The sequence below is a fragment of the Notolepis coatsorum genome (assembly GCF_963971535.1).
Source record: "Notolepis coatsorum genome assembly, chromosome: 6".
NCBI lineage: Eukaryota > Metazoa > Chordata > Actinopteri > Aulopiformes > Paralepididae > Notolepis > Notolepis coatsorum.
The window spans coordinates 180,834,605-180,862,410 of NC_140170.1; the positions used below are offsets into that span (position 1 = coordinate 180,834,605).

The 27,806-nt window shown below is 45.2% G+C and overlaps 8 protein-coding genes across 8 annotated transcripts in view; 4 read left to right on the forward strand and 4 right to left on the reverse strand.

Moving 5' to 3' along the window:
* Window positions 1–27,806, reverse strand: part of LOC311230843 (histone H1-like) — a gene marked incomplete at both ends in the record, with an annotated part of 75,571 nt that overhangs the window by 13,465 nt on the left and 34,300 nt on the right. The gene's annotated exons all lie outside the window — the stretch shown is intronic.
* LOC311230850 (histone H1-like) lies at window positions 1,161–1,796 on the forward strand (the record flags this gene model as incomplete). The annotated part of the gene is made up of 1 exon (XM_084317239.1): window positions 1,161–1,796. One exon carries the CDS (start codon window positions 1,161–1,163, stop codon window positions 1,794–1,796), a length of 636 nt encoding a protein of 211 aa, XP_084173365.1.
* LOC311230693 (histone H2A-like) lies at window positions 2,944–3,336 on the reverse strand (the record flags this gene model as incomplete). Its single annotated transcript, XM_084317053.1, has 1 exon — window positions 2,944–3,336. The coding sequence occupies one exon, from the start codon at window positions 3,334–3,336 to the stop codon at window positions 2,944–2,946; it is 393 nt and encodes a 130-aa protein (XP_084173179.1).
* Window positions 3,670–4,080, forward strand: LOC311230858 (histone H3.2; the record flags this gene model as incomplete). The annotated part of the gene is made up of 1 exon (XM_084317246.1): window positions 3,670–4,080. The coding sequence occupies one exon, from the start codon at window positions 3,670–3,672 to the stop codon at window positions 4,078–4,080; it is 411 nt and encodes a 136-aa protein (XP_084173372.1).
* On the reverse strand, window positions 8,255–8,629 carry LOC311230881 (histone H2B-like; the record flags this gene model as incomplete). The annotated part of the gene is made up of 1 exon (XM_084317270.1): window positions 8,255–8,629. The coding sequence occupies one exon, from the start codon at window positions 8,627–8,629 to the stop codon at window positions 8,255–8,257; it is 375 nt and encodes a 124-aa protein (XP_084173396.1).
* LOC311230841 (uncharacterized protein) lies at window positions 10,594–26,235 on the forward strand (the record flags this gene model as incomplete). Its single annotated transcript, XM_084317230.1, has 2 exons — window positions 10,594–11,225; window positions 25,929–26,235. 2 exons carry the CDS (start codon window positions 10,594–10,596, stop codon window positions 26,233–26,235), a joined length of 939 nt encoding a protein of 312 aa, XP_084173356.1.
* On the reverse strand, window positions 12,378–12,770 carry LOC311230694 (histone H2A-like; the record flags this gene model as incomplete). The annotated part of the gene is made up of 1 exon (XM_084317054.1): window positions 12,378–12,770. The coding sequence occupies one exon, from the start codon at window positions 12,768–12,770 to the stop codon at window positions 12,378–12,380; it is 393 nt and encodes a 130-aa protein (XP_084173180.1).
* Window positions 12,805–13,495, forward strand: LOC311230695 (histone H3.2-like; the record flags this gene model as incomplete). The annotated part of the gene is made up of 2 exons (XM_084317055.1): window positions 12,805–12,817; window positions 13,134–13,495. The coding sequence occupies 2 exons, from the start codon at window positions 12,805–12,807 to the stop codon at window positions 13,493–13,495; spliced, it is 375 nt and encodes a 124-aa protein (XP_084173181.1).

Genomic DNA, 27,806 nt, shown 5'->3' on the forward strand with positions numbered 1-27,806 from the left:
GCTGCCTGTAACCGTTGGTAACCACTTTCAAAAGAAAATGCCTAATTTGTGTGCAGTGGTAGTTGGTAAAACACTTCTGAAAAGCATGATATTACTGTTCCGTTGTGACTTCTTTATAACATTCAGTAATAAGACACAACACTATGTGTTGATATGATCATCTATACATATAATTTATACATAGCAACCATTCCATTGCCTTTACTACACAAACATTCCGTGCAAGGCCTCTTTTGTGGAAATGCAGAACATGTTGATGTGGTGCGTTTATGTTTGGTGATATGATAATTCATTATGAATCTACTATGTCTATTTAAACTATTGAAATATACTTTAAATAGACCAATGCAGTTATTATTTATTGTGCTAAGTGTTTAGTGTTGCAGACTTGAATCAGAAACACAGCAGATCAGCAATGCCCAAAAAGCATGTATTGTCAACAAGCATGCAGCAGTCTAAAGTACACAACAAACTAGCCCCCCCCCCCCCCCCAAAGGAAAATGTAGCTACGCTTCTTGTGTGAGTTATGAAATGTTTTGCAACATTAATTAATTAAATGTTAGCTGTAATTAATATAGGCCACGTGAAACCTTCCACTGATCTAAGGTGGTGATCATCCCTCATACGAAGTCGAGGTGACCCACGCTACAGGCCACCAGCAACAGTGTGTTTACCAACACCGGAAAAGCATCAATTTAAAACAAAACGCCTCACCCCAGATTACTATTCTTGCTCCCAGTCTCTAGTCAGGTAGCTCGGCTCGCTGGAAAACGAGATTATGTCGGATTATAATGCAATCTAAAGAATTGTGAGACATAAATAACAGAGAAAGGTATAGCTGCGCACCATGGTGAAGGCGCAAATTGGTGGTGTGAAGCGTCCACAAACACACCAGGGGTCTCCAAATGATTTGATTCTGATGGCACATATTTCTGCTTGCTGACCCATTTGGCGTTAAATTCCTGCAATATTCATAGTTGTGTATTTGAGCTCTTTTTTGGCGAGGAGAAAACACAAGCGGCAGAGCATTTTGGCAGCACAGAGGGGGACAGGGTGGGTTGAGTCTACATGGCTCTCATGTAGTGTTTAAGACCAGCCCTCTGACTGAGCTTCAATATCATAATTCTACTTGTGTTGAATCTGAGACGGAACGAGAGAAGATGGCAGAAGTCGCTCCAGCTCCAGCTCCCGCCGCTCCGGCTAAGGCCGCTAAGAAGAAGGCAGCTCCCAAACCCAAGAAGGCAGGTCCCAGCGTCAGTGACCTGGTCGTCGAGGCAGTGTCTGCTTCTAAAGAGAGGAGCGGTGTGTCTCTGGCTGCCGTAAAGAAGGCTCTGGCTGCCGGCGGCTATGACGTGGACAAGAACAAGGCCCGCGTTAAGACCGCTGTCAAGAGTCTGGTGACAAAGGGAACCCTGGTCCAGGTCAAGGGTACCGGAGCCTCCGGCTCTTTCAAGATCAACAAGGCTGAGGTTAAAGCCAAAAAGCCCGCAAAGAAAGTCTCTCCGAAAGCCAAGAAGCCAGCAGCCAAGAAACCTGTCGTGGCCAAAAAGCCTGCGAAGGCAGCAACGAAGAAGCCTGCTGCCGCCAAGAAGTCTCCCAAGAAAGTCAAGAAGTTAGCGGCCAAGAGCCCCAAGAAGGTAGCGGCCAAGAGCCCCAAGAAGGTAGCGGCCAAGAGCCCCAAGAAGGTAGCGGCCAAGAGTCCCAAGAAGGTAGCGGCCAAGAGTCCCAAGAAGGCCCCAGCTAAGAAGGCTGCCAAGCCAATAGCAGCTAAGAGAGGAGCTCCCAAGAAGAGATAAGCGTTTAAACAGAACGTTATCTTTAATTCAACAAAAGGCTCTTTTAAGAGCCACCCACCACTTTCATGAAAAGCAATATTGTACTCTTGTGTGGAAGTGAAGGCGGCTTATCGAAGTATACAACTTAGTATTACTTATGGGATGGTTGATTTCCACGAGTTACTTCCAGCACGGCAATAAAGCAAACTCAACTTTATATATGGAGAATATACCACAAAAAACTATAAAATATAGATCAGATATAGGTTCTTAATTGGAGAATGTTGATATTAAGTCCGGTTTGATTATTAGGTCCTACTAACGCAGATATTTTACCGCAACGAGTTGAGCCCTTTATTGTGGAAATACATAAATTGCCATCATTATGGTGCATTTATGTCCGTGCGTAAATGACCGCTATGACACTATTGGAATGACTACGGGTGATGGCCCATTAGTGGACACACAGCACATTATTGTAATTTTATTTATTCAGACTGGTTTGGATCATATGTTGGCACATAATGTTTCCCACTACCTCACATTAAATATCTACACAACCATTATATTATACAAAAGGCTCTTTTATGGACGCCCACTATTTATATGAAACAGGCACGGCTACAAAACACGACTTGTAGTTCTACCCATTTATTTATTATGTGATTAGTGATCCAGACCAGCAACATTGGCAGGTAAAGAAAATGGTCTGAACGAGTCGCACCGCTTCAGACAGTTTACGAGTTGAGCCCCAACAATTGTGGAAATACAAATTGCTGTCATTATGTCAATTTATGTTCGTGCATGCTGTAAACTGTATATAAAACCCTTACTATTTATGTTTCTCAGTTCAAATGAATCATCACTTGACCACTATGACATGCAATTTATAATTTTACATTATATCGTTAAGACTTCAAAACAGGGGAAAAAAACACTGCAGGCAACACATTAAACATTACTTCTAAACAGCACTGTACCCATTAGTGAACACGGTCAAATGTTATGCATTACGTGTTTATAGTCTTACATTTATGTCCGAGGTAGCGAGACAACGTAAGTTACACAACCAAATTGTATTTTGACAAACGGAAATATTGCATTTTCAAGAAGAGGTGGGTGGCTCTGAAAAGAGCCTTTGTGGGGTTTGTCGAAGAGGCTAAATCATTTACTTCTTGGCAGGCTTAGCAGCCTTCTCTGTCTTCTTTGGGAGCAGGACAGCCTGGATGTTGGGCAGCACACCACCCTGAGCGATGGTCACTCCTCCCAGCAGTCTGTTGAGCTCCTCGTCGTTACGCACGGCCAGCTGCAGATGGCGGGGGATGATACGACTCTTCTTGTTGTCACGGGCAGCGTTTCCAGCCAACTCCAGGATCTCAGCGGTCAGATACTCGAGCACAGCCGCCAGATAAACCGGGGCACCGGCTCCAACACGATGAGCATAGTTGCCTTTACGCAGCAGTCTGTGGACACGACCCACGGGGAACTGAAGCCCGGCACGAGAGGAGCGAGTCTTGGACTTAACTCTGGCCTTTCCTCCGGTCTTTCCTCTTCCAGACATGTTTATAATTCTCTTTAGCTAAACAAGTTAGACAATGAATGCAGCGAGTTGGAGAGTCGCGTTTTATTTTCAGGCTTGTGTTTTCTCACCCAATCAGGAAAGACGTTTTCTTGGCGGTTTTTCCAAAAGACCAGTCCTCCAATAATGTCGTTCCCAGTTGTATCTCCGTGAAGTCCTCCAATAACCCTGTGAGGTGTAGGCGGAGTAACGAGCTCACAGAGAGGAGACCAATCAGAAACTACTGCGCCTCCGCGTTAGTAATATAAGGCCAGAGTTTCTACACAGCAGCGTATTATTCTTGGTGAAGTGAGGACTGTAACATAGTTTCTCATAATGGCCAGAACTAAGCAGACCGCTCGTAAGTCCACCGGTGGCAAAGCCCCAAGGAAGCAGCTCGCCACCAAGGCTGCCCGTAAGAGCGCACCGGCTACCGGCGGCGTGAAGAAACCTCATCGTTACAGGCCCGGTACCGTGGCGCTGAGAGAGATCCGTCGTTACCAGAAGTCCACCGAGTTGTTGATCCGCAAGCTGCCTTTCCAGCGCCTGGTCAGAGAAATCGCCCAGGACTTCAAGACCGACCTGCGCTTCCAGAGCTCTGCTGTCATGGCTCTTCAGGAGGCCAGTGAGGCTTACCTGGTCGGCCTGTTTGAGGACACCAACCTGTGCGCCATCCACGCCAAGAGGGTGACCATCATGCCCAAAGACATCCAGCTGGCCCGCCGCATCCGTGGAGAGCGCGCTTAGATAGGCTTTTGTTTTCCTACATTCATAACCCAAAGGCTCTTTTAAGAGCCAACACCGTTATCATGAAAAGTACATTCCATTAACTCATTATTTCAATATGCCAGTTTTACTCAAATCATCACAATTCTGATAATACAAATATTTAGACTAGCATTTCCTGTTGGCTAAAGCGGAACAGATTGCAAATTGCCATATAACATTTATTGATCCCTTTGGGGATATTAGTTATCATAGCAGGGGAGGTACAGGTAGTATAATACATACAGGTCACAGAATTATATTACAGTGGAGAAGTAACCATTTAATATAAAGGCAGTGTAAACAATATACAATGTAATTAACTCTGGATATGGGCAACAAGGTTGTCCTCGTAGTAGGTTCGTCCGGGAACATGCTGCCTCATTTTGAGAAGCATCTTAGAAATGTGGGAACATAGGCCCTACATTTTGAGTGAAAAGAAAATCTGGGGCTGTGGGACCATAGGGCTGACCCCCATGATGCAACACATTACATTGACCTCGATAGGGAAATTCAAAGTTTTACAGTCGAGTAAAGTAGTTTGAATATGGTCATCTGTGTCTTGTGTGTTAATTACAGCTCAATGAAATAAGGTAGCAGTCCATCAGGCGACGTATTGCTATATTTTCATTTATATTTCATGGTGCTGTAATTAACAAGGATTTTCTCTCACTGGCAGATATACTGGGAGGAATTAGCTCTCGGAGTCAATACATTTCCATCTGTACGAGGTGCTTAATTTATGTCATATGAACTTTGCTATTTTGCCCATATTTTACTTTAGGAGCAACAATGTAACCGCACAGGTTCATACACTGAGACAATAGGACATTCTTTATTGGTATTTATAATTCAAGATGACAAACTGGTTTTCAACTCAATGTTGCAACAATCAACAACAGCTCAAAAGTAACCCATGACCATGCACCCATATCCAATCATACATATAACTCAGAGTTAAGATGCACTCCAATTGGGTCCAGCTGCAACCCCGGAGAATCCGCTCACTGGCAACTTCAGCCAGCCACAGGACGCGCCTGCCAGCCACAGGATGCGCACTGATTGGCGGAAAGTACAGAAGTATCTCGAAGTACGTCTGTGCTGAGGTGCGGTTGTAGAGAGTGATTGATTGAAAACTTTATTAACAGATTGCAGAATGGGTACAATACGGTTGGAGAGAGGGTCGCAGCCGGGAATTGATTGAAAACTTTATTAACAGATTGCAGAATGGGTATTTTTTAGCATGGTGTTATTCACCGTCAAAGATGACATAAAAAAAATAGAATTGATATTCTCCTTTGGTCTGATGCCACAGATTACTTGTAAAATGCCACAACATAAGAATGACAATTTTTTTTCTCTCTCTACCAAATCCATTCTGAGACTGAATCAATGAATGAATCAATGAATGAATGAAAACTTTATTTAACAGATTGCAGAATGGGTACAATACAGCACGGCTCAATACACACAATTGTTAAGGGATGCAGACCAGAGAAAGACTTTCTTCTTGTTTACATCAGGGTCCCCCATTTTCAATTCATGACATTTGAGTCAGGAGGGGCAACTCACGTCGGGGGAGGAGTCCTTGGATAGAATGCGGAAGCGGATGAAGGGGAGTGAGCGGTGGTGGAAGGCGAGCGAGGCAGCTTATGGAGAGCAGGGAGAGTGGAGTCCTCGTGAATGGCCCCGGCCGGTGGAAGACTGTCCAGGGTTTTGGGTGAATCGAGATGGGAGCGAGTGGAATGAGGACTTGCGTCAGGAGGGACGCGAGTCACCGGGTGCGAGCCCAGTGTCCCCTCGGGGTGTGACGTGTGGAGAGGGAGGTGAGGTGACGGAGACTTCAGCCAAGGAAAGGGAGACGGATAGTGACAGTATGGAGTGTAGTGAGGGAGAGGGGAGCGGGGGAGAAGGGTGGACGAAGGTGGGGAAGAAGATTAGGGTAAGTGAGGGGAAGGGGAGTAAGAGGAAGAAAGGGAGGGGAGATAGCTTGAGTGGGTCAGAGGATGAGGGCAGAGGGAAGGATTTTGTGGAAGGGTTGAATGTAGTGGTGCGGTTTGAGGGAGAAGGCGGGGTTAGGGAAATGGAGCCGAGTCAGCTGTCAGGAATCATTAAGGCGCAGGTAGGAGAGGTAAGGTACGCAAGGACGTTAGGGGATGGGAACTTGTTTATAGGATGTGTAAGTGTAGTGCAGGTAGAGAAGGCTAGGGAAATGAAGAGCGTTGGAAAAGTGAAGGTCTGTGGAGTGGGGATAGTAGGGGAGAAGAGGGATGGTGGTTGCAAGGGGGTGATTAGTGGAATTCCAATTAGGGTTAGTGAAGGGCAGCTGTTAGGAGAGTTGAGGAGTGACGAACGTAATGGGAAAGTTAAGAGTGTAGAGAGGATGAAGAGAGGGGCAGAGAAGGTGGTGACAGGGACGGTAGTCGTTCAGTTTGAGGGTGAGGTTAGGCCGAGAGTGGTATTTATAGGGTTTATGGCATATAGGGTTAGGGAGTTTGTGCCGAATCCGTTGAGGTGCTACAGGTGTCAGGAGTTTGGTCATATAGCTAGGTTGTGTAGGAAGGGACAGAGGTGTGGTAGGTGTAGTGGGGAGCATAAGTATGGGGAGTGTGAACAGGGAGTGGAGCCGAGGTGTTGTAGTTGTGGTGGGAAGCATAGTGTAGGGTATTGGGGTTGTGAGGCGATGAAGCGAGAGGTAGTGGTCCAGCAGGTGAGAAGGGAAGGTAGAATTTCATATGCGGAGGCAGCTAGGAAGGTAGGACAGGGACAGCAAGACAAGGGAGAGGGGTTTAGAGAAGGGCAGTTGGCAGTGAGGATAGTGCAGGAGGATCAGGGACAGCAAGAGAGGGCACAGGGTTTTAGGAAAGGGCAGCTGACAGTAGAGGAGGTACAGGAGGAGGAGAGGAGGGTGTGGAGGGGGAAGTTGGATTTAGTGGCCTTTGTGGCAGGGGTAGTGAATACGACAGCGACGGTTAGCAGTAGGACAGAGAGGACTAGGTTGATAGTTTTAGCAGCAGTGGGACACTTGGGTATGGAGGGGTTGACAGTGGAGGATGTTATAAGGGAGTTGAAGAGGGTGGCTGATCTGGTGGAGTTAGAGAAGGGGGGTGTGAGTGAGCGGGTGGTTCGGAGCCAGGCTACGGGGGGTGATGAAGCATGTATCGTGGATGGGGCCTCAGTCAGGGGGAAGCAGCGTTAGCTGCGATTCAGGGTGGTGGGCGCAGGAGGGGCAGTATGGGAGGTGAAGGGGGCGGTATTGTGCAGTTGCGATCGTGTCAAACTAAAGGAAGTGGCGGTAATGCACTCTGTAGGTGCCAACTGCCAATAAATCAGACAAAGAAGAAGAAAGAAGAAGAATTCATGACATTTATGACATACACAACATACAGATATGTATCATGACATAGATACACAGTAGTTAAATTTATGACATACAAGATATGCAAATATACAGTACTGTTAAACAGAGATCCTAACAGATAATATATACGTAATTATGAGGGCTGCTGATGACTCCTAACATCCTATCACATTTTTAATAATGCTGTAAAGTTAAGTAAAAATGCATTTCAATATGAATTTAACAAATTAAACATGCAACTATTAATTCTAAATGTACCAGTCTGACTGACATACCAGTTTATCATACATCATGTTTGACATATGTATTTATTTTGTGTGCGATGGTCACTCTTTGTAACTTTTGGTTGTTACTGTTAACTCTCCAAGAGTGTGTGTAACCAGAAGTTATAGATGCTATTAAAGGCCCATAGCAAACAGCTGCATGTGGAGCCAACTAGATTCCCTCAACCCTGCTTTAACTCTAACCCTCAACCCAACCGTGACCTTTAACCTAACAAACTCAATTTCCCTTCCAAAATCAGTTAAATCCTGAATTAAAACTTCTCCAATCTGAAAATCTATTAGAGGCTCTTGTTCCACCTAGTAGAGCACTTACTCCATCTGGCGGTGAAACCCAATATGACAGGCAGCATCCTAGACATGGTCCAGGAAAAACAGAACAACTTATACATAGGGATAAGTTTATTCATTAGTCACCTGACCTTGACTGGTCATTGGGATAACTCTCTCAAAACAAAGTGGGTGGCTCTGAAAAGAGCCTTTGGGTGAATACGGGTTAGATGGACAGGGGAGTTTACTTGGAGCTGGTGTACTTGGTCACAGCCTTGGTTCCCTCGGACACAGCGTGCTTGGCCAGTTCACCGGGGAGCAGCAGGCGGACGGCGGTCTGAATCTCCCTGGAGGTGATGGTCCTACGCTTGTTGTAGAGAGCCAGTTTAGAGGCTTCTCCGGCGATGCGCTCAAAGATGTCGTTAACGAAGGAGTTCATGATCCCCATGGCCTTGGAGGAAACGCCTGTGTCAGGATGGACCTGCTTCAGCACCTTGTAAATATAAATGGCATAACTCTCCTTCCTGGACTTTCTGCGCTTCTTGCCTCCCTTGGCGGTTGTCTTGGTGACGGCTTTCTTGGAGCCCTTCTTGGGCGCTGGCTTGGCTGGCTCAGGCATGATGATCAGTCGGGACTAAACAGCAACGAATGTGGAAACAGAAGCACACTGCTGCCTCTTTATAGGTCAAATTGTGCAAATACAGCTGCGTGGCTTCTTGTATACGATTGGTTGAGAGGCTTTGTCGCACATTTCCCGCGCACAGGAAACTATTTGCGCGCAAAACCATAATAACCCAACTATATATTCTCTTAGCAAAACTCCATAGCCACACTTGATATTAAGCCAAGCAATAATCGACATGAAACTGCATTTTTCCAAGACAATGATTTTGTGCACCTTGATAGCTCTCTTGGTGACATCTGTCACTGCTTTGACTTACAATATATATACACACACACACACACCTTCATACACATCTGTCTGTACATACAGTTGCATAATCCTTTTTACATGTATTTGGCATAACTTTTAATCATGGAAATGCCAGTATACATTTATAAGGTGAGAGATGTTTTCTGATGGTGCTGAGTCGTCTCCATGAGCAGGTTTCCTCTTGTTTGGGTTATTACTGATCATAAACAGATGGCACAGACCGGCATGGTCTCACCATGAGCTACATGTATCGGTACCTCACTGTGGTACAAGATAATAATACAAGTATGACTCTGACAACATAGTATGTTTCATTCCTTGAGCTATTTCTTCTGAATGTATCAAAAATGTAGCTGGCAGCCTACTGCACCACATTCTAAGATACTTTACTTCACGATGAGTTGAGCCCTAACAATAGAGGCCTGTATATCTGACCTATAGGCTAAACACAAACTGTAATGTTTGTGTTGTTCTGTTTCTTCCAGTATGGCTGCCTGTAACCGTTGGTAACCACTTTCAAAAGAAAATGCCTAATTTGTGTGCAGTGGTAGTTGGTAAAACACTTCTGAAAAGCATGATATTACTGTTCCGTTGTGACTTCTTTATAACATTCAGTAATAAGACACAACACTATGTGTTGATATGATCATCTATACATATAATTTATACATAGCAACCATTCCATTGCCTTTACTACACAAACATTCCGTGCAAGGCCTCTTTTGTGGAAATGCAGAACATGTTGATGTGGTGCGTTTATGTTTGGTGATATGATAATTCATTATGAATCTACTATGTCTATTTAAACTATTGAAATATACTTTAAATAGACCAATGCAGTTATTATTTATTGTGCTAAGTGTTTAGTGTTGCAGACTTGAATCAGAAACACAGCAGATCAGCAATGCCCAAAAAGCATGTATTGTCAACAAGCATGCAGCAGTCTAAAGTACACAACAAACTAGCCCCCCCCCCCCCCCCAAAGGAAAATGTAGCTACGCTTCTTGTGTGAGTTATGAAATGTTTTGCAACATTAATTAATTAAATGTTAGCTGTAATTAATATAGGCCACGTGAAACCTTCCACTGATCTAAGGTGGTGATCATCCCTCATACGAAGTCGAGGTGACCCACGCTACAGGCCACCAGCAACAGTGTGTTTACCAACACCGGAAAAGCATCAATTTAAAACAAAACGCCTCACCCCAGATTACTATTCTTGCTCCCAGTCTCTAGTCAGGTAGCTCGGCTCGCTGGAAAACGAGATTATGTCGGATTATAATGCAATCTAAAGAATTGTGAGACATAAATAACAGAGAAAGGTATAGCTGCGCACCATGGTGAAGGCGCAAATTGGTGGTGTGAAGCGTCCACAAACACACCAGGGGTCTCCAAATGATTTGATTCTGATGGCACATATTTCTGCTTGCTGACCCATTTGGCGTTAAATTCCTGCAATATTCATAGTTGTGTATTTGAGCTCTTTTTTGGCGAGGAGAAAACACAAGCGGCAGAGCATTTTGGCAGCACAGAGGGGGACAGGGTGGGTTGAGTCTACATGGCTCTCATGTAGTGTTTAAGACCAGCCCTCTGACTGAGCTTCAATATCATAATTCTACTTGTGTTGAATCTGAGACGGAACGAGAGAAGATGGCAGAAGTCGCTCCAGCTCCAGCTCCCGCCGCTCCGGCTAAGGCCGCTAAGAAGAAGGCAGCTCCCAAACCCAAGAAGGCAGGTCCCAGCGTCAGTGACCTGGTCGTCGAGGCAGTGTCTGCTTCTAAAGAGAGGAGCGGTGTGTCTCTGGCTGCCGTAAAGAAGGCTCTGGCTGCCGGCGGCTATGACGTGGACAAGAACAAGGCCCGCGTTAAGACCGCTGTCAAGAGTCTGGTGACAAAGGGAACCCTGGTCCAGGTCAAGGGTACCGGAGCCTCCGGCTCTTTCAAGATCAACAAGGCTGAGGTTAAAGCCAAAAAGCCCGCAAAGAAAGTCTCTCCGAAAGCCAAGAAGCCAGCAGCCAAGAAACCTGTCGTGGCCAAAAAGCCTGCGAAGGCAGCAACGAAGAAGCCTGCTGCCGCCAAGAAGTCTCCCAAGAAAGTCAAGAAGTTAGCGGCCAAGAGCCCCAAGAAGGTAGCGGCCAAGAGCCCCAAGAAGGTAGCGGCCAAGAGCCCCAAGAAGGTAGCGGCCAAGAGTCCCAAGAAGGTAGCGGCCAAGAGTCCCAAGAAGGCCCCAGCTAAGAAGGCTGCCAAGCCAATAGCAGCTAAGAGAGGAGCTCCCAAGAAGAGATAAGCGTTTAAACAGAACGTTATCTTTAATTCAACAAAAGGCTCTTTTAAGAGCCACCCACCACTTTCATGAAAAGCAATATTGTACTCTTGTGTGGAAGTGAAGGCGGCTTATCGAAGTATACAACTTAGTATTACTTATGGGATGGTTGATTTCCACGAGTTACTTCCAGCACGGCAATAAAGCAAACTCAACTTTATATATGGAGAATATACCACAAAAAACTATAAAATATAGATCAGATATAGGTTCTTAATTGGAGAATGTTGATATTAAGTCCGGTTTGATTATTAGGTCCTACTAACGCAGATATTTTACCGCAACGAGTTGAGCCCTTTATTGTGGAGATACATAAATTGCCATCATTATGGTGCATTTATGTCCGTGCGTAAATGACCGCTATGACACTATTGGAATGACTACGGGTGATGGCCCATTAGTGGACACACAGCACATTATTGTAATTTTATTTATTCAGACTGGTTTGGATCATATGTTGGCACATACTGTTTCCCACTACCTCACATTAAATATCTACACAACCATTATATTATACAAAAGGCTCTTTTATGGACCCCCACTATTTATATGAAACAGGCACGGCTACAAAACACGACTTGTAGTTCTACCCATTTATTTATTATGTGATTAGTGATCCAGACCAGCAACATTGGCAGGTAAAGAAAATGGTCTGAACGAGTCACACCGCTTCAGACAGTTTACGAGTTGAGCCCCAACAATTGTGGAAATACAAATTGCTGTCATTATGTCAATTTATGTTCGTGCATGCTGTAAACTGTATATAAAACCCTTACTATTTATGTTTCTCAGTTCAAATGAATCATCACTTGACCACTATGACATGCAATTTATAATTTTACATTATATCGTTAAGACTTCAAAACAGGGGAAAAAAAACACTGCAGACAACACATTAAACATTACTTCTAAACAGCACTGTACCCATTAGTGAACACGGTCAAATGTTATGCATTACGTGTTTATAGTCTTACATTTATGTCCGAGGTAGCGAGACAACGTAAGTTACACAACCAAATTGTATTTTGACAAACGGAAATATTGCATTTTCAAGAAGAGGTGGGTGGCTCTGAAAAGAGCCTTTGTGGGGTTTGTCGAAGAGGCTAAATCATTTACTTCTTGGCAGGCTTAGCAGCCTTCTCTGTCTTCTTTGGGAGCAGGACAGCCTGGATGTTGGGCAGCACACCACCCTGAGCGATGGTCACTCCTCCCAGCAGTCTGTTGAGCTCCTCGTCGTTACGCACGGCCAGCTGCAGATGGCGGGGGATGATACGACTCTTCTTGTTGTCACGGGCAGCGTTTCCAGCCAACTCCAGGATCTCAGCGGTCAGATACTCGAGCACAGCCGCCAGATAAACCGGGGCACCGGCTCCAACACGATGAGCATAGTTGCCTTTACGCAGCAGTCTGTGGACACGACCCACGGGGAACTGAAGCCCGGCACGAGAGGAGCGAGTCTTGGACTTAACTCTGGCCTTTCCTCCGGTCTTTCCTCTTCCAGACATGTTTATAATTCTCTTTAGCTAAACAAGTTAGACAATGAATGCAGCGAGTTGGAGAGTCGCGTTTTATTTTCGGGCTTGTGTTTTCTCACCCAATCAGGAAAGACGTTTTCTTGGCGGTTTTTCCAAAAGACCAGTCCTCCAATAACGTCGTTCCCAGTTGTATCTCCGTGAAGTCCTCCAATAACCCTGTGAGGTGTAGGCGGAGTAACGAGCTCACAGAGAGGAGACCAATCAGAAACTACTGCGCCTCCGCGTTAGTAATATAAGGCCAGAGTTTCTACACAGCAGCGTATTATTCTTGGTGAAGTGAAGACTGAAACATAGTTTCTCATAATGGCCAGAACTAAGCAGACCGCTCGTAAGTCCACCGGTGGCAAAGCCCCAAGGAAGCCCGTAAGAGCGCACCGGCTACCGGCGGCGTGAAGAAACCTCATCGTTACAGGCCCGGTACCGTGGCGCTGAGAGAGATCCGTCGTTACCAGAAGTCCACCGAGTTGTTGATCCGCAAGCTGCCTTTCCAGCGCCTGGTCAGAGAAATCGCCCAGGACTTCAAGACCGACCTGCGCTTCCAGAGCTCTGCTGTCATGGCTCTTCAGGAGGCCAGTGAGGCTTACCTGGTCGGCCTGTTTGAGGACACCAACCTGTGCGCCATCCACGCCAAGAGGGTGACCATCATGCCCAAAGACATCCAGCTGGCCCGCCGCATCCGTGGAGAGCGCGCTTAGATAGGCTTTTGTTTTCCTACATTCATAACCCAAAGGCTCTTTTAAGAGCCAACACCGTTATCATGAAAAGTACATTCCATTAACTCATTATTTCAATATGCCAGTTTTACTCAAATCATCACAATTCTGATAATACAAATATTTAGACTAGCATTTCCTGTTGGCTAAAGCGGAACAGATTGCAAATTGCCATATAACATTTATTGATCCCTTTGGGGATATTAGTTATCATAGCAGGGGAGGTACAGGTAGTATAATACATACAGGTCACAGAATTATATTACAGTGGAGAAGTAACCATTTAATATAAAGGCAGTGTAAACAATATACAATGTAATTAACTCTGGATATGGGCAACAAGGTTGTCCTCGTAGTAGGTTCGTCCGGGAACATGCTGCCTCATTTTGAGAAGCATCTTAGAAATGTGGGAACATAGGCCCTACATTTTGAGTGAAAAGAAAATCTGGGGCTGTGGGACCATAGGGCTGACCCCCATGATGCAACACATTACATTGACCTCGATAGGGAAATTCAAAGTTTTACAGTTGAGTAAAGTAGTTTGAATATGGTCATCTGTGTCTTGTGTGTTAATTACAGCTCAATGAAATAAGGTAGCAGTCCATCAGGCGACGTATTGCTATATTTTCATTTATATTTCATGGTGCTGTAATTAACAAGGATTTTCTCTCACTGGCAGATATACTGGGAGGAATTAGCTCTCGGAGTCAATACATTTCCATCTGTACGAGGTGCTTAATTTATGTCATATGAACTTTGCTATTTTGCCCATATTTTACTTTAGGAGCAACAATGTAACCGCACAGGTTCATACACTGAGACAATAGGACATTCTTTATTGGTATTTATAATTCAAGATGACAAACTGGTTTTCAACTCAATGTTGCAACAATCAACAACAGCTCAAAAGTAACCCATGACCATGCACCCATATCCAATCATACATATAACTCAGAGTTAAGATGCACTCCAATTGGGTCCAGCTGCAACCCCGGAGAATCCGCTCACTGGCAACTTCAGCCAGCCACAGGACACGCCTACCAGCCACAGGATGCGCACTGATTGGCGGAAAGTACAGAAGTATCTCGAAGTACGTCTGTGCTGAGGTGCGGTTGTAGAGAGTGATTGATTGAAAACTTTATTAACAGATTGCAGAATGGGTACAATACGGTTGGAGAGAGGGTCGCAGCCGGGAATTGATTGAAAACTTTATTAACAGATTGCAGAATGGGTATTTTTTAGCATGGTGTTATTCACCGTCAAAGATGACATAAAAAAAATAGAATTGATATTCTCCTTTGGTCTGATGCCACAGATTACTTGTAAAATGCCACAACATAAGAATGACAATTTTTTTTCTCTCTCTACCAAATCCATTCTGAGACTGAATCAATGAATGAATCAATGAATGAAAACTTTATTTAACAAATTGCAGAATGGGTACAATACAGCACGGCTCAATACACACAATTGTTAAGGGATGCAGACCAGAGAAAGACTTTCGTCTTGTTTACATCAGGGTCCCCCATTTTCAATTCATGACATTTGAGTCAGGAGGGGCAACTCACGTCGGGGGAGGAGTCCTTGGATAGAATGCGGAAGCGGATGAAGGGGAGTGAGCGGTGGTGGAAGGCGAGCGAGGCAGCTTATGGAGAGCAGGGAGAGTGGAGTCCTCGTGAATGGCCCCGGCCGGTGGAAGACTGTCCAGGGTTTTGGGTGAATCGAGATGGGAGCGAGTGGAATGAGGACTTGCGTCAGGAGGGACGCGAGTCACCGGGTGCGAGCCCAGTGTCCCCTCGGGGTGTGACGTGTGGAGAGGGAGGTGAGGTGACGGAGACTTCAGCCAAGGAAAGGGAGACGGATAGTGACAGTATGGAGTGTAGTGAGGGAGAGGGGAGCGGGGGAGAAGGGTGGACGAAGGTGGGGAAGAAGATTAGGGTAAGTGAGGGGAAGGGGAGTAAGAGGAAGAAAGGGAGGGGAGATAGCTTGAGTGGGTCAGAGGATGAGGGCAGAGGGAAGGATTTTGTGGAAGGGTTGAATGTAGTGGTGCGGTTTGAGGGAGAAGGCGGGGTTAGGGAAATGGGGCCGAGTCAGCTGTCAGGAATCATTAAGGCGCAGGTAGGAGAGGTAAGGTACGCAAGGACGTTAGGGGATGGGAACTTGTTTATAGGATGTGTAAGTGTAGTGCAGGTAGAGAAGGCTAGGGAAATGAAGAGCGTTGGAAAAGTGAAGGTCTGTGGAGTGGGGATAGTAGGGGAGAAGAGGGATGGTGGTTGCAAGGGGGTGATTAGTGGAATTCCAATTAGGGTTAGTGAAGGGCAGCTGTTAGGAGAGTTGAGGAGTGACGAACGTAATGGGAAAGTTAAGAGTGTAGAGAGGATGAAGAGAGGGGCAGAGAAGGTGGTGACAGGGACGGTAGTCGTTCAGTTTGAGGGTGAGGTTAGGCCGAGAGTGGTATTTATAGGGTTTATGGCATATAGGGTTAGGGAGTTTGTGCCGAATCCGTTGAGGTGCTACAGGTGTCAGGAGTTTGGTCATATAGCTAGGTTGTGTAGGAAGGGACAGAGGTGTGGTAGGTGTAGTGGGGAGCATAAGTATGGGGAGTGTGAACAGGGAGTGGAGCCGAGGTGTTGTAGTTGTGGTGGGAAGCATAGTGTAGGGTATTGGGGTTGTGAGGCGATGAAGCGAGAGGTAGTGGTCCAGCAGGTGAGAAGGGAAGGTAGAATTTCATATGCGGAGGCAGCTAGGAAGGTAGGACAGGGACAGCAAGACAAGGGAGAGGGGTTTAGAGAAGGGCAGTTGGCAGTGAGGATAGTGCAGGAGGATCAGGGACAGCAAGAGAGGGCACAGGGTTTTAGGAAAGGGCAGCTGACAGTAGAGGAGGTACAGGAGGAGGAGAGGAGGGTGTGGAGGGGGAAGTTGGATTTAGTGGCCTTTGTGGCAGGGGTAGTGAATACGACAGCGACGGTTAGCAGTAGGACAGAGAGGACTAGGTTGATAGTTTTAGCAGCAGTGGGACACTTGGGTATGGAGGGGTTGACAGTGGAGGATGTTATAAGGGAGTTGAAGAGGGTGGCTGATCTGGTGGAGTTAGAGAAGGGGGGTGTGAGTGAGCGGGTGGTTCGGAGCCAGGCTACGGGGGGTGATGAAGCATGTATCGTGGATGGGGCCTCAGTCAGGGGGAAGCAGCGTTAGCTGCGATTCAGGGTGGTGGGCGCAGGAGGGGCAGTATGGGAGGTGAAGGGGGCGGTATTGTGCAGTTGCGATCGTGTCAAACTAAAGGAAGTGGCGGTAATGCACTCTGTAGGTGCCAACTGCCAATAAATCAGACAAAGAAGAAGAAAGAAGAAGAATTCATGACATTTATGACATACACAACATACAGATATGTATCATGACATAGATACACAGTAGTTAAATTTATGACATACAAGATATGCAAATATACAGTACTGTTAAACAGAGATCCTAACAGATAATATATACGTAATTATGAGGGCTGCTGATGACTCCTAACATCCTATCACGTTTTTAATAATGCTGTAAAGTTAAGTAAAAATGCATTTCAATATGAATTTAACAAATTAAACATGCAACTATTAATTCTAAATGTACCAGTCTGACTGACATACCAGTTTATCATACATCATGTTTGACATATGTATTTATTTTGTGTGCGATGGTCACTCTTTGTAACTTTTGGTTGTTACTGTTAACTCTCCAAGAGTGTGTGTAACCAGAAGTTATAGATGCTATTAAAGGCCCATAGCAAACAGCTGCATGTGGAGCCAACTAGATTCCCTCAACCCTGCTTTAACTCTAACCCTCAACCCAACCGTGACCTTTAACCTAACAAACTCAATTTCCCTTCCAAAATCAGTTAAATCCTGAATTAAAACTTCTCCAATCTGAAAATCTATTAGAGGCTCTTGTTCCACCTAGTAGAGCACTTACTCCATCTGGCGGTGAAACCCAATATGACAGGCAGCATCCTAGACATGGTCCAGGAAAAACAGAACAACTTATACATAGGGATAAGTTTATTCATTAGTCACCTGACCTTGACTGGTCATTGGGATAACTCTCTCAAAACAAAGTGGGTGGCTCTGAAAAGAGCCTTTGGGTGAATACGGGTTAGATGGACAGGGGAGTTTACTTATCATGAAAAGTACATTCCATTAACTCATTATTTCAATATGCCAGTTTTACTCAAATCATCACAATTCTGATAATACAAATATTTAGACTAGCATTTCCTGTTGGCTAAAGCGGAACAGATTGCAAATTGCCATATAACATTTATTGATCCCTTTGGGGATATTAGTTATCATAGCAGGGGAGGTACAGGTAGTATAATACATACAGGTCACAGAATTATATTACAGTGGAGAAGTAACCATTTAATATAAAGGCAGTGTAAACAATATACAATGTAATTAACTCTGGATATGGGCAACAAGGTTGTCCTCGTAGTAGGTTCGTCCGGGAACATGCTGCCTCATTTTGAGAAGCATCTTAGAAATGTGGGAACATAGGCCCTACATTTTGAGTGAAAAGAAAATCTGGGGCTGTGGGACCATAGGGCTGACCCCCATGATGCAACACATTACATTGACCTCGATAGGGAAATTCAAAGTTTTACAGTCGAGTAAAGTAGTTTGAATATGGTCATCTGTGTCTTGTGTGTTAATTACAGCTCAATGAAATAAGGTAGCAGTCCATCAGGCGACGTATTGCTATATTTTCATTTATATTTCATGGTTCTGTAATTAACAAGGATTTTCTCTCACTGGCAGATATACTGGGAGGAATTAGCTCTCGGAGTCAATACATTTCCATCTGTACGAGGTGCTTAATTTATGTCATATGAACTTTGCTATTTTGCCCATATTTTACTTTAGGAGCAACAATGTAACCGCACAGGTTCATACACTGAGACAATAGGACATTCTTTATTGGTATTTATAATTCAAGATGACAAACTGGTTTTCAACTCAATGTTGCAACAATCAACAACAGCTCAAAAGTAACCCATGACCATGCACCCATATCCAATCATACAACTCAGAGTTAAGATGCACTCCAATTGGGTCCAGCTGCAACCCCGGAGAATCCGCTCACTGGCAACTTCAGCCAGCCACAGGACGCGCCTGCCAGCCACAGGATGCGCACTGATTGGCGGAAAGTACAGAAGTATCTCGAAGTACGTCTGTGCTGAGGTGCGGTTGTAGAGAGTGATTGATTGAAAACTTTATTAACAGATTGCAGAATGGGTACAATACGGTTGGAGAGAGGGTCGCAGCCGGGAATTGATTGAAAACTTTATTAACAGATTGCAGAATGGGTATTTTTTAGCATGGTGTTATTCACCGTCAAAGATGACATAAAAAAAATAGAATTGATATTCTCCTTTGGTCTGATGCCACAGATTACTTGTAAAATGCCACAACATAAGAATGACAATTTTTTTTCTCTCTCTACCAAATCCATTCTGAGACTGAATCAATGAATGAATCAATGAATGAATGAAAACTTTATTTAACAGATTGCAGAATGGGTACAATACAGCACGGCTCAATACACACAATTGTTAAGGGATGCAGACCAGAGAAAGACTTTCGTCTTGTTTACATCAGGGTCCCCCATTTTCAATTCATGACATTTGAGTCAGGAGGGGCAACTCACGTCGGGGGAGGAGTCCTTGGATAGAATGCGGAAGCGGATGAAGGGGAGTGAGCGGTGGTGGAAGGCGAGCGAGGCAGCTTATGGAGAGCAGGGAGAGTGGAGTCCTCGTGAATGGCCCCGGCCGGTGGAAGACTGTCCAGGGTTTTGGGTGAATCGAGATGGGAGCGAGTGGAATGAGGACTTGCGTCAGGAGGGACGCGAGTCACCGGGTGCGAGCCCAGTGTCCCCTCGGGGTGTGACGTGTGGAGAGGGAGGTGAGGTGACGGAGACTTCAGCCAAGGAAAGGGAGACGGATAGTGACAGTATGGAGTGTAGTGAGGGAGAGGGGAGCGGGGGAGAAGGGTGGACGAAGGTGGGGAAGAAGATTAGGGTAAGTGAGGGGAAGGGGAGTAAGAGGAAGAAAGGGAGGGGAGATAGCTTGAGTGGGTCAGAGGATGAGGGCAGAGGGAAGGATTTTGTGGAAGGGTTGAATGTAGTGGTGCGGTTTGAGGGAGAAGGCGGGGTTAGGGAAATGGGGCCGAGTCAGCTGTCAGGAATCATTAAGGCGCAGGTAGGAGAGGTAAGGTACGCAAGGACGTTAGGGGATGGGAACTTGTTTATAGGATGTGTAAGTGTAGTGCAGGTAGAGAAGGCTAGGGAAATGAAGAGCGTTGGAAAAGTGAAGGTCTGTGGAGTGGGGATAGTAGGGGAGAAGAGGGATGGTGGTTGCAAGGGGGTGATTAGTGGAATTCCAATTAGGGTTAGTGAAGGGCAGCTGTTAGGAGAGTTGAGGAGTGACGAACGTAATGGGAAAGTTAAGAGTGTAGAGAGGATGAAGAGAGGGGCAGAGAAGGTGGTGACAGGGACGGTAGTCGTTCAGTTTGAGGGTGAGGTTAGGCCGAGAGTGGTATTTATAGGGTTTATAGCATATAGGGTTAGGGAGTTTGTGCCGAATCCGTTGAGGTGCTACAGGTGTCAGGAGTTTGGTCATATAGCTAGGTTGTGTAGGAAGGGACAGAGGTGTGGTAGGTGTAGTGGGGAGCATAAGTATGGGGAGTGTGAACAGGGAGTGGAGCCGAGGTGTTGTAGTTGTGGTGGGAAGCATAGTGTAGGGTATTGGGGTTGTGAGGCGATGAAGCGAGAGGTAGTGGTCCAGCAGGTGAGAAGGGAAGGTAGAATTTCATATGCGGAGGCAGCTAGGAAGGTAGGACAGGGACAGCAAGACAAGGGAGAGGGGTTTAGAGAAGGGCAGTTGGCAGTGAGGATAGTGCAGGAGGATCAGGGACAGCAAGAGAGGGCACAGGGTTTTAGGAAAGGGCAGCTGACAGTAGAGGAGGTACAGGAGGAGGAGAGGAGGGTGTGGAGGGGGAAGTTGGATTTAGTGGCCTTTGTGGCAGAGGTAGTGAATACGACAGCGACGGTTAGCAGTAGGACAGAGAGGACTAGGTTGATAGTTTTAGCAGCAGTGGGACACTTGGGTATGGAGGGGTTGACAGTGGAGGATGTTATAAGGGAGTTGAAGAGGGTGGCTGATCTGGTGGAGTTAGAGAAGGGGGGTGTGAGTGAGCGGGTGGTTCGGAGCCAGGCTACGGGGGGTGATGAAGCATGTATCGTGGATGGGGCCTCAGTCAGGGGGAAGCAGCGTTAGCTGCGATTCAGGGTGGTGGGCGCAGGAGGGGCAGTATGGGAGGTGAAGGGGGCGGTATTGTGCAGTTGCGATCGTGTCAAACTAAAGGAAGTGGCGGTAATGCACTCTGTAGGTGCCAACTGCCAATAAATCAGACAAAGAAGAAGAAAGAAGAAGAATTCATGACATTTATGACATACACAACATACAGATATGTATCATGACATAGATACACAGTAGTTAAATTTATGACATACAAGATATGCAAATATACAGTACTGTTAAACAGAGATCCTAACAGATAATATATACGTAATTATGAGGGCTGCTGATGACTCCTAACATCCTATCACGTTTTTAATAATGCTGTAAAGTTAAGTAAAAATGCATTTCAATATGAATTTAACAAATTAAACATGCAACTATTAATTCTAAATGTACCAGTCTGACTGACATACCAGTTTATCATACATCATGTTTGACATATGTATTTATTTTGTGTGCGATGGTCACTCTTTGTAACTTTTGGTTGTTACTGTTAACTCTCCAAGAGTGTGTGTAACCAGAAGTTATAGATGCTATTAAAGGCCCATAGCAAACAGCTGCATGTGGAGCCAACTAGATTCCCTCAACCCTGCTTTAACTCTAACCCTCAACCCAACCGTGACCTTTAACCTAACAAACTCAATTTCCCTTCCAAAATCAGTTAAATCCTGAATTAAAACTTCTCCAATCTGAAAATCTATTAGAGGCTCTTGTTCCACCTAGTAGAGCACTTACTCCATCTGGCGGTGAAACCCAATATGACAGGCAGCATCCTAGACATGGTCCAGGAAAAACAGAACAACTTATACATAGGGATAAGTTTATTCATTAGTCACCTGACCTTGACTGGTCATTGGGATAACTCTCTCAAAACAAAGTGGGTGGCTCTGAAAAGAGCCTTTGGGTGAATACGGGTTAGATGGACAGGGGAGTTTACTTATCATGAAAAGTACATTCCATTAACTCATTATTTCAATATGCCAGTTTTACTCAAATCATCACAATTCTGATAATACAAATATTTAGACTAGCATTTCCTGTTGGCTAAAGCGGAACAGATTGCAAATTGCCATATAACATTTATTGATCCCTTTGGGGATATTAGTTATCATAGCAGGGGAGGTACAGGTAGTATAATACATACAGGTCACAGAATTATATTACAGTGGAGAAGTAACCATTTAATATAAAGGCAGTGTAAACAATATACAATGTAATTAACTCTGGATATGGGCAACAAGGTTGTCCTCGTAGTAGGTTCGTCCGGGAACATGCTGCCTCATTTTGAGAAGCATCTTAGAAATGTGGGAACATAGGCCCTACATTTTGAGTGAAAAGAAAATCTGGGGCTGTGGGACCATAGGGCTGACCCCCATGATGCAACACATTACATTGACCTCGATAGGGAAATTCAAAGTTTTACAGTCGAGTAAAGTAGTTTGAATATGGTCATCTGTGTCTTGTGTGTTAATTACAGCTCAATGAAATAAGGTAGCAGTCCATCAGGCGACGTATTGCTATATTTTCATTTATATTTCATGGTTCTGTAATTAACAAGGATTTTCTCTCACTGGCAGATATACTGGGAGGAATTAGCTCTCGGAGTCAATACATTTCCATCTGTACGAGGTGCTTAATTTATGTCATATGAACTTTGCTATTTTGCCCATATTTTACTTTAGGAGCAACAATGTAACCGCACAGGTTCATACACTGAGACAATAGGACATTCTTTATTGGTATTTATAATTCAAGATGACAAACTGGTTTTCAACTCAATGTTGCAACAATCAACAACAGCTCAAAAGTAACCCATGACCATGCACCCATATCCAATCATACAACTCAGAGTTAAGATGCACTCCAATTGGGTCCAGCTGCAACCCCGGAGAATCCGCTCACTGGCAACTTCAGCCAGCCACAGGACGCGCCTGCCAGCCACAGGATGCGCACTGATTGGCGGAAAGTACAGAAGTATCTCGAAGTACGTCTGTGCTGAGGTGCGGTTGTAGAGAGTGATTGATTGAAAACTTTATTAACAGATTGCAGAATGGGTACAATACGGTTGGAGAGAGGGTCGCAGCCGGGAATTGATTGAAAACTTTATTAACAGATTGCAGAATGGGTATTTTTTAGCATGGTGTTATTCACCGTCAAAGATGACATAAAAAAAATAGAATTGATATTCTCCTTTGGTCTGATGCCACAGATTACTTGTAAAATGCCACAACATAAGAATGACAATTTTTTTTCTCTCTCTACCAAATCCATTCTGAGACTGAATCAATGAATGAATCAATGAATGAATGAAAACTTTATTTAACAGATTGCAGAATGGGTACAATACAGCACGGCTCAATACACACAATTGTTAAGGGATGCAGACCAGAGAAAGACTTTCGTCTTGTTTACATCAGGGTCCCCCATTTTCAATTCATGACATTTGAGTCAGGAGGGGCAACTCACGTCGGGGGAGGAGTCCTTGGATAGAATGCGGAAGCGGATGAAGGGGAGTGAGCGGTGGTGGAAGGCGAGCGAGGCAGCTTATGGAGAGCAGGGAGAGTGGAGTCCTCGTGAATGGCCCCGGCCGGTGGAAGACTGTCCAGGGTTTTGGGTGAATCGAGATGGGAGCGAGTGGAATGAGGACTTGCGTCAGGAGGGACGCGAGTCACCGGGTGCGAGCCCAGTGTCCCCTCGGGGTGTGACGTGTGGAGAGGGAGGTGAGGTGACGGAGACTTCAGCCAAGGAAAGGGAGACGGATAGTGACAGTATGGAGTGTAGTGAGGGAGAGGGGAGCGGGGGAGAAGGGTGGACGAAGGTGGGGAAGAAGATTAGGGTAAGTGAGGGGAAGGGGAGTAAGAGGAAGAAAGGGAGGGGAGATAGCTTGAGTGGGTCAGAGGATGAGGGCAGAGGGAAGGATTTTGTGGAAGGGTTGAATGTAGTGGTGCGGTTTGAGGGAGAAGGCGGGGTTAGGGAAATGGGGCCGAGTCAGCTGTCAGGAATCATTAAGGCGCAGGTAGGAGAGGTAAGGTACGCAAGGACGTTAGGGGATGGGAACTTGTTTATAGGATGTGTAAGTGTAGTGCAGGTAGAGAAGGCTAGGGAAATGAAGAGCGTTGGAAAAGTGAAGGTCTGTGGAGTGGGGATAGTAGGGGAGAAGAGGGATGGTGGTTGCAAGGGGGTGATTAGTGGAATTCCAATTAGGGTTAGTGAAGGGCAGCTGTTAGGAGAGTTGAGGAGTGACGAACGTAATGGGAAAGTTAAGAGTGTAGAGAGGATGAAGAGAGGGGCAGAGAAGGTGGTGACAGGGACGGTAGTCGTTCAGTTTGAGGGTGAGGTTAGGCCGAGAGTGGTATTTATAGGGTTTATGGCATATAGGGTTAGGGAGTTTGTGCCGAATCCGTTGAGGTGCTACAGGTGTCAGGAGTTTGGTCATATAGCTAGGTTGTGTAGGAAGGGACAGAGGTGTGGTAGGTGTAGTGGGGAGCATAAGTATGGGGAGTGTGAACAGGGAGTGGAGCCGAGGTGTTGTAGTTGTGGTGGGAAGCATAGTGTAGGGTATTGGGGTTGTGAGGCGATGAAGCGAGAGGTAGTGGTCCAGCAGGTGAGAAGGGAAGGTAGAATTTCATATGCGGAGGCAGCTAGGAAGGTAGGACAGGGACAGCAAGACAAGGGAGAGGGGTTTAGAGAAGGGCAGTTGGCAGTGAGGATAGTGCAGGAGGATCAGGGACAGCAAGAGAGGGCACAGGGTTTTAGGAAAGGGCAGCTGACAGTAGAGGAGGTACAGGAGGAGGAGAGGAGGGTGTGGAGGGGGAAGTTGGATTTAGTGGCCTTTGTGGCAGAGGTAGTGAATACGACAGCGACGGTTAGCAGTAGGACAGAGAGGACTAGGTTGATAGTTTTAGCAGCAGTGGGACACTTGGGTATGGAGGGGTTGACAGTGGAGGATGTTATAAGGGAGTTGAAGAGGGTGGCTGATCTGGTGGAGTTAGAGAAGGGGGGTGTGAGTGAGCGGGTGGTTCGGAGCCAGGCTACGGGGGGTGATGAAGCATGTATCGTGGATGGGGCCTCAGTCAGGGGGAAGCAGCGTTAGCTGCGATTCAGGGTGGTGGGCGCAGGAGGGGCAGTATGGGAGGTGAAGGGGGCGGTATTGTGCAGTTGCGATCGTGTCAAACTAAAGGAAGTGGCGGTAATGCACTCTGTAGGTGCCAACTGCCAATAAATCAGACAAAGAAGAAGAAAGAAGAAGAATTCATGACATTTATGACATACACAACATACAGATATGTATCATGACATAGATACACAGTAGTTAAATTTATGACATACAAGATATGCAAATATACAGTACTGTTAAACAGAGATCCTAACAGATAATATATATGTAATTATGAGGGCTGCTGATGACTCCTAACATCCTATCACGTTTTTAATAATGCTGTAAAGTTAAGTAAAAATGCATTTCAATATGAATTTAACAAATTAAACATGCAACTATTAATTCTAAATGTACCAGTCTGACTGACATACCAGTTTATCATACATCATGTTTGACATATGTATTTATTTTGTGTGCGATGGTCACTCTTTGTAACTTTTGGTTGTTACTGTTAACTCTCCAAGAGTGTGTGTAACCAGAAGTTATAGATGCTATTAAAGGCCCATAGCAAACAGCTGCATGTGGAGCCAACTAGATTCCCTCAACCCTGCTTTAACTCTAACCCTCAACCCAACCGTGACCTTTAACCTAACAAACTCAATTTCCCTTCCAAAATCAGTTAAATCCTGAATTAAAACTTCTCCAATCTGAAAATCTATTAGAGGCTCTTGTTCCACCTAGTAGAGCACTTACTCCATCTGGCGGTGAAACCCAATATGACAGGCAGCATCCTAGACATGGTCCAGGAAAAACAGAACAACTTATACATAGGGATAAGTTTATTCATTAGTCACCTGACCTTGACTGGTCATTGGGATAACTCTCTCAAAACAAAGTGGGTGGCTCTGAAAAGAGCCTTTGGGTGAATACGGGTTAGATGGACAGGGGAGTTTACTTGGAGCTGGTGTACTTGGTCACAGCCTTGGTTCCCTCGGACACAGCGTGCTTGGCCAGTTCACCGGGGAGCAGCAGGCGGACGGCGGTCTGAATCTCCCTGGAGGTGATGGTCCTACGCTTGTTGTAGAGAGCCAGTTTAGAGGCTTCTCCGGCGATGCGCTCAAAGATGTCGTTAACGAAGGAGTTCATGATCCCCATGGCCTTGGAGGAAACGCCTGTGTCAGGATGGACCTGCTTCAGCACCTTGTAAATATAAATGGCATAACTCTCCTTCCTGGACTTTCTGCGCTTCTTGCCTCCCTTGGCGGTTGTCTTGGTGACGGGGACTGACGGCTTTCTTGGAGCCCTTCTTGGGCGCTGGCTTGGCTGGCTCAGGCATGATGATCAGTCGAGACTAAACAGCAATGAACGAATGTGGAAACAGAAGCACACTGCTGCCTCTTTATAGGTCAAATTGTGCAAATACAGCTGCGTGGCTTCTTGTATACGATTGGTTGAGAGGCTTTGTCGCACATTTCCCGCGCACAGGAAACTATTTGCGCGCAAAACCATAATAACCCAACTATATATTCTCTTAGCAAAACTCCATAGCCACACTTGATATTAAGCCAAGCAATAATCGACATGAAACTGCATTTTTCCAAGACAATGATTTTGTGCACCTTGATATCTCTCTTGGTGACATCTGTCACTGCTTTGACTTACAATATATATACACACACACACACACCTTCATACACATCTGTCTGTACATACAGTTGCATAATCCTTTTTACATGTATTTGGCATAACTTTTAATCATGGAAATGCCAGTATACATTTATAAGGTGAGAGATGTTTTCTGATGGTGCTGAGTCGTCTCCATGAGCAGGTTTCCTCTTGTTTGGGTTATTACTGATCATAAACAGATGGCACAGACCGGCATGGTCTCACCATGAGCTACATGTATCGGTACCTCACTGTGGTACAAGATAATAATACAAGTATGACTCTGACAACATAGTATGTTTCATTCCTTGAGCTATTTCTTCTGAATGTATCAAAAATGTAGCTGGCAGCCTACTGCACCACATTCTAAGATACTTTACTTCACGATGAGTTGAGCCCTAACAATAGAGGCCTGTATATCTGACCTATAGGCTAAACACAAACTGTAATGTTTGTGTTGTTCTGTTTCTTCCAGTATGGCTGCCTGTAACCGTTGGTAACCACTTTCAAAAGAAAATGCCTAATTTGTGTGCAGTGGTAGTTGGTAAAACACTTCTGAAAAGCATGATATTACTGTTCCGTTGTGACTTCTTTATAACATTCAGTAATAAGACACAACACTATGTGTTGATATGATCATCTATACATATAATTTATACATAGCAACCATTCCATTGCCTTTACTACACAAACATTCCGTGCAAGGCCTCTTTTGTGGAAATGCAGAACATGTTGATGTGGTGCGTTTATGTTTGGTGATATGATAATTCATTATGAATCTACTATGTCTATTTAAACTATTGAAATATACTTTAAATAGACCAATGCAGTTATTATTTATTGTGCTAAGTGTTTAGTGTTGCAGACTTGAATCAGAAACACAGCAGATCAGCAATGCCCAAAAAGCATGTATTGTCAACAAGCATGCAGCAGTCTAAAGTACACAACAAACTAGCCCCCCCCCCCCCCCCCCAAAGGAAAATGTAGCTACGCTTCTTGTGTGAGTTATGAAATGTTTTGCAACATTAATTAATTAAATGTTAGCTGTAATTAATATAGGCCACGTGAAACCTTCCACTGATCTAAGGTGGTGATCATCCCTCATACGAAGTCGAGGTGACCCACGCTACAGGCCACCAGCAACAGTGTGTTTACCAACACCGGAAAAGCATCAATTTAAAACAAAACGCCTC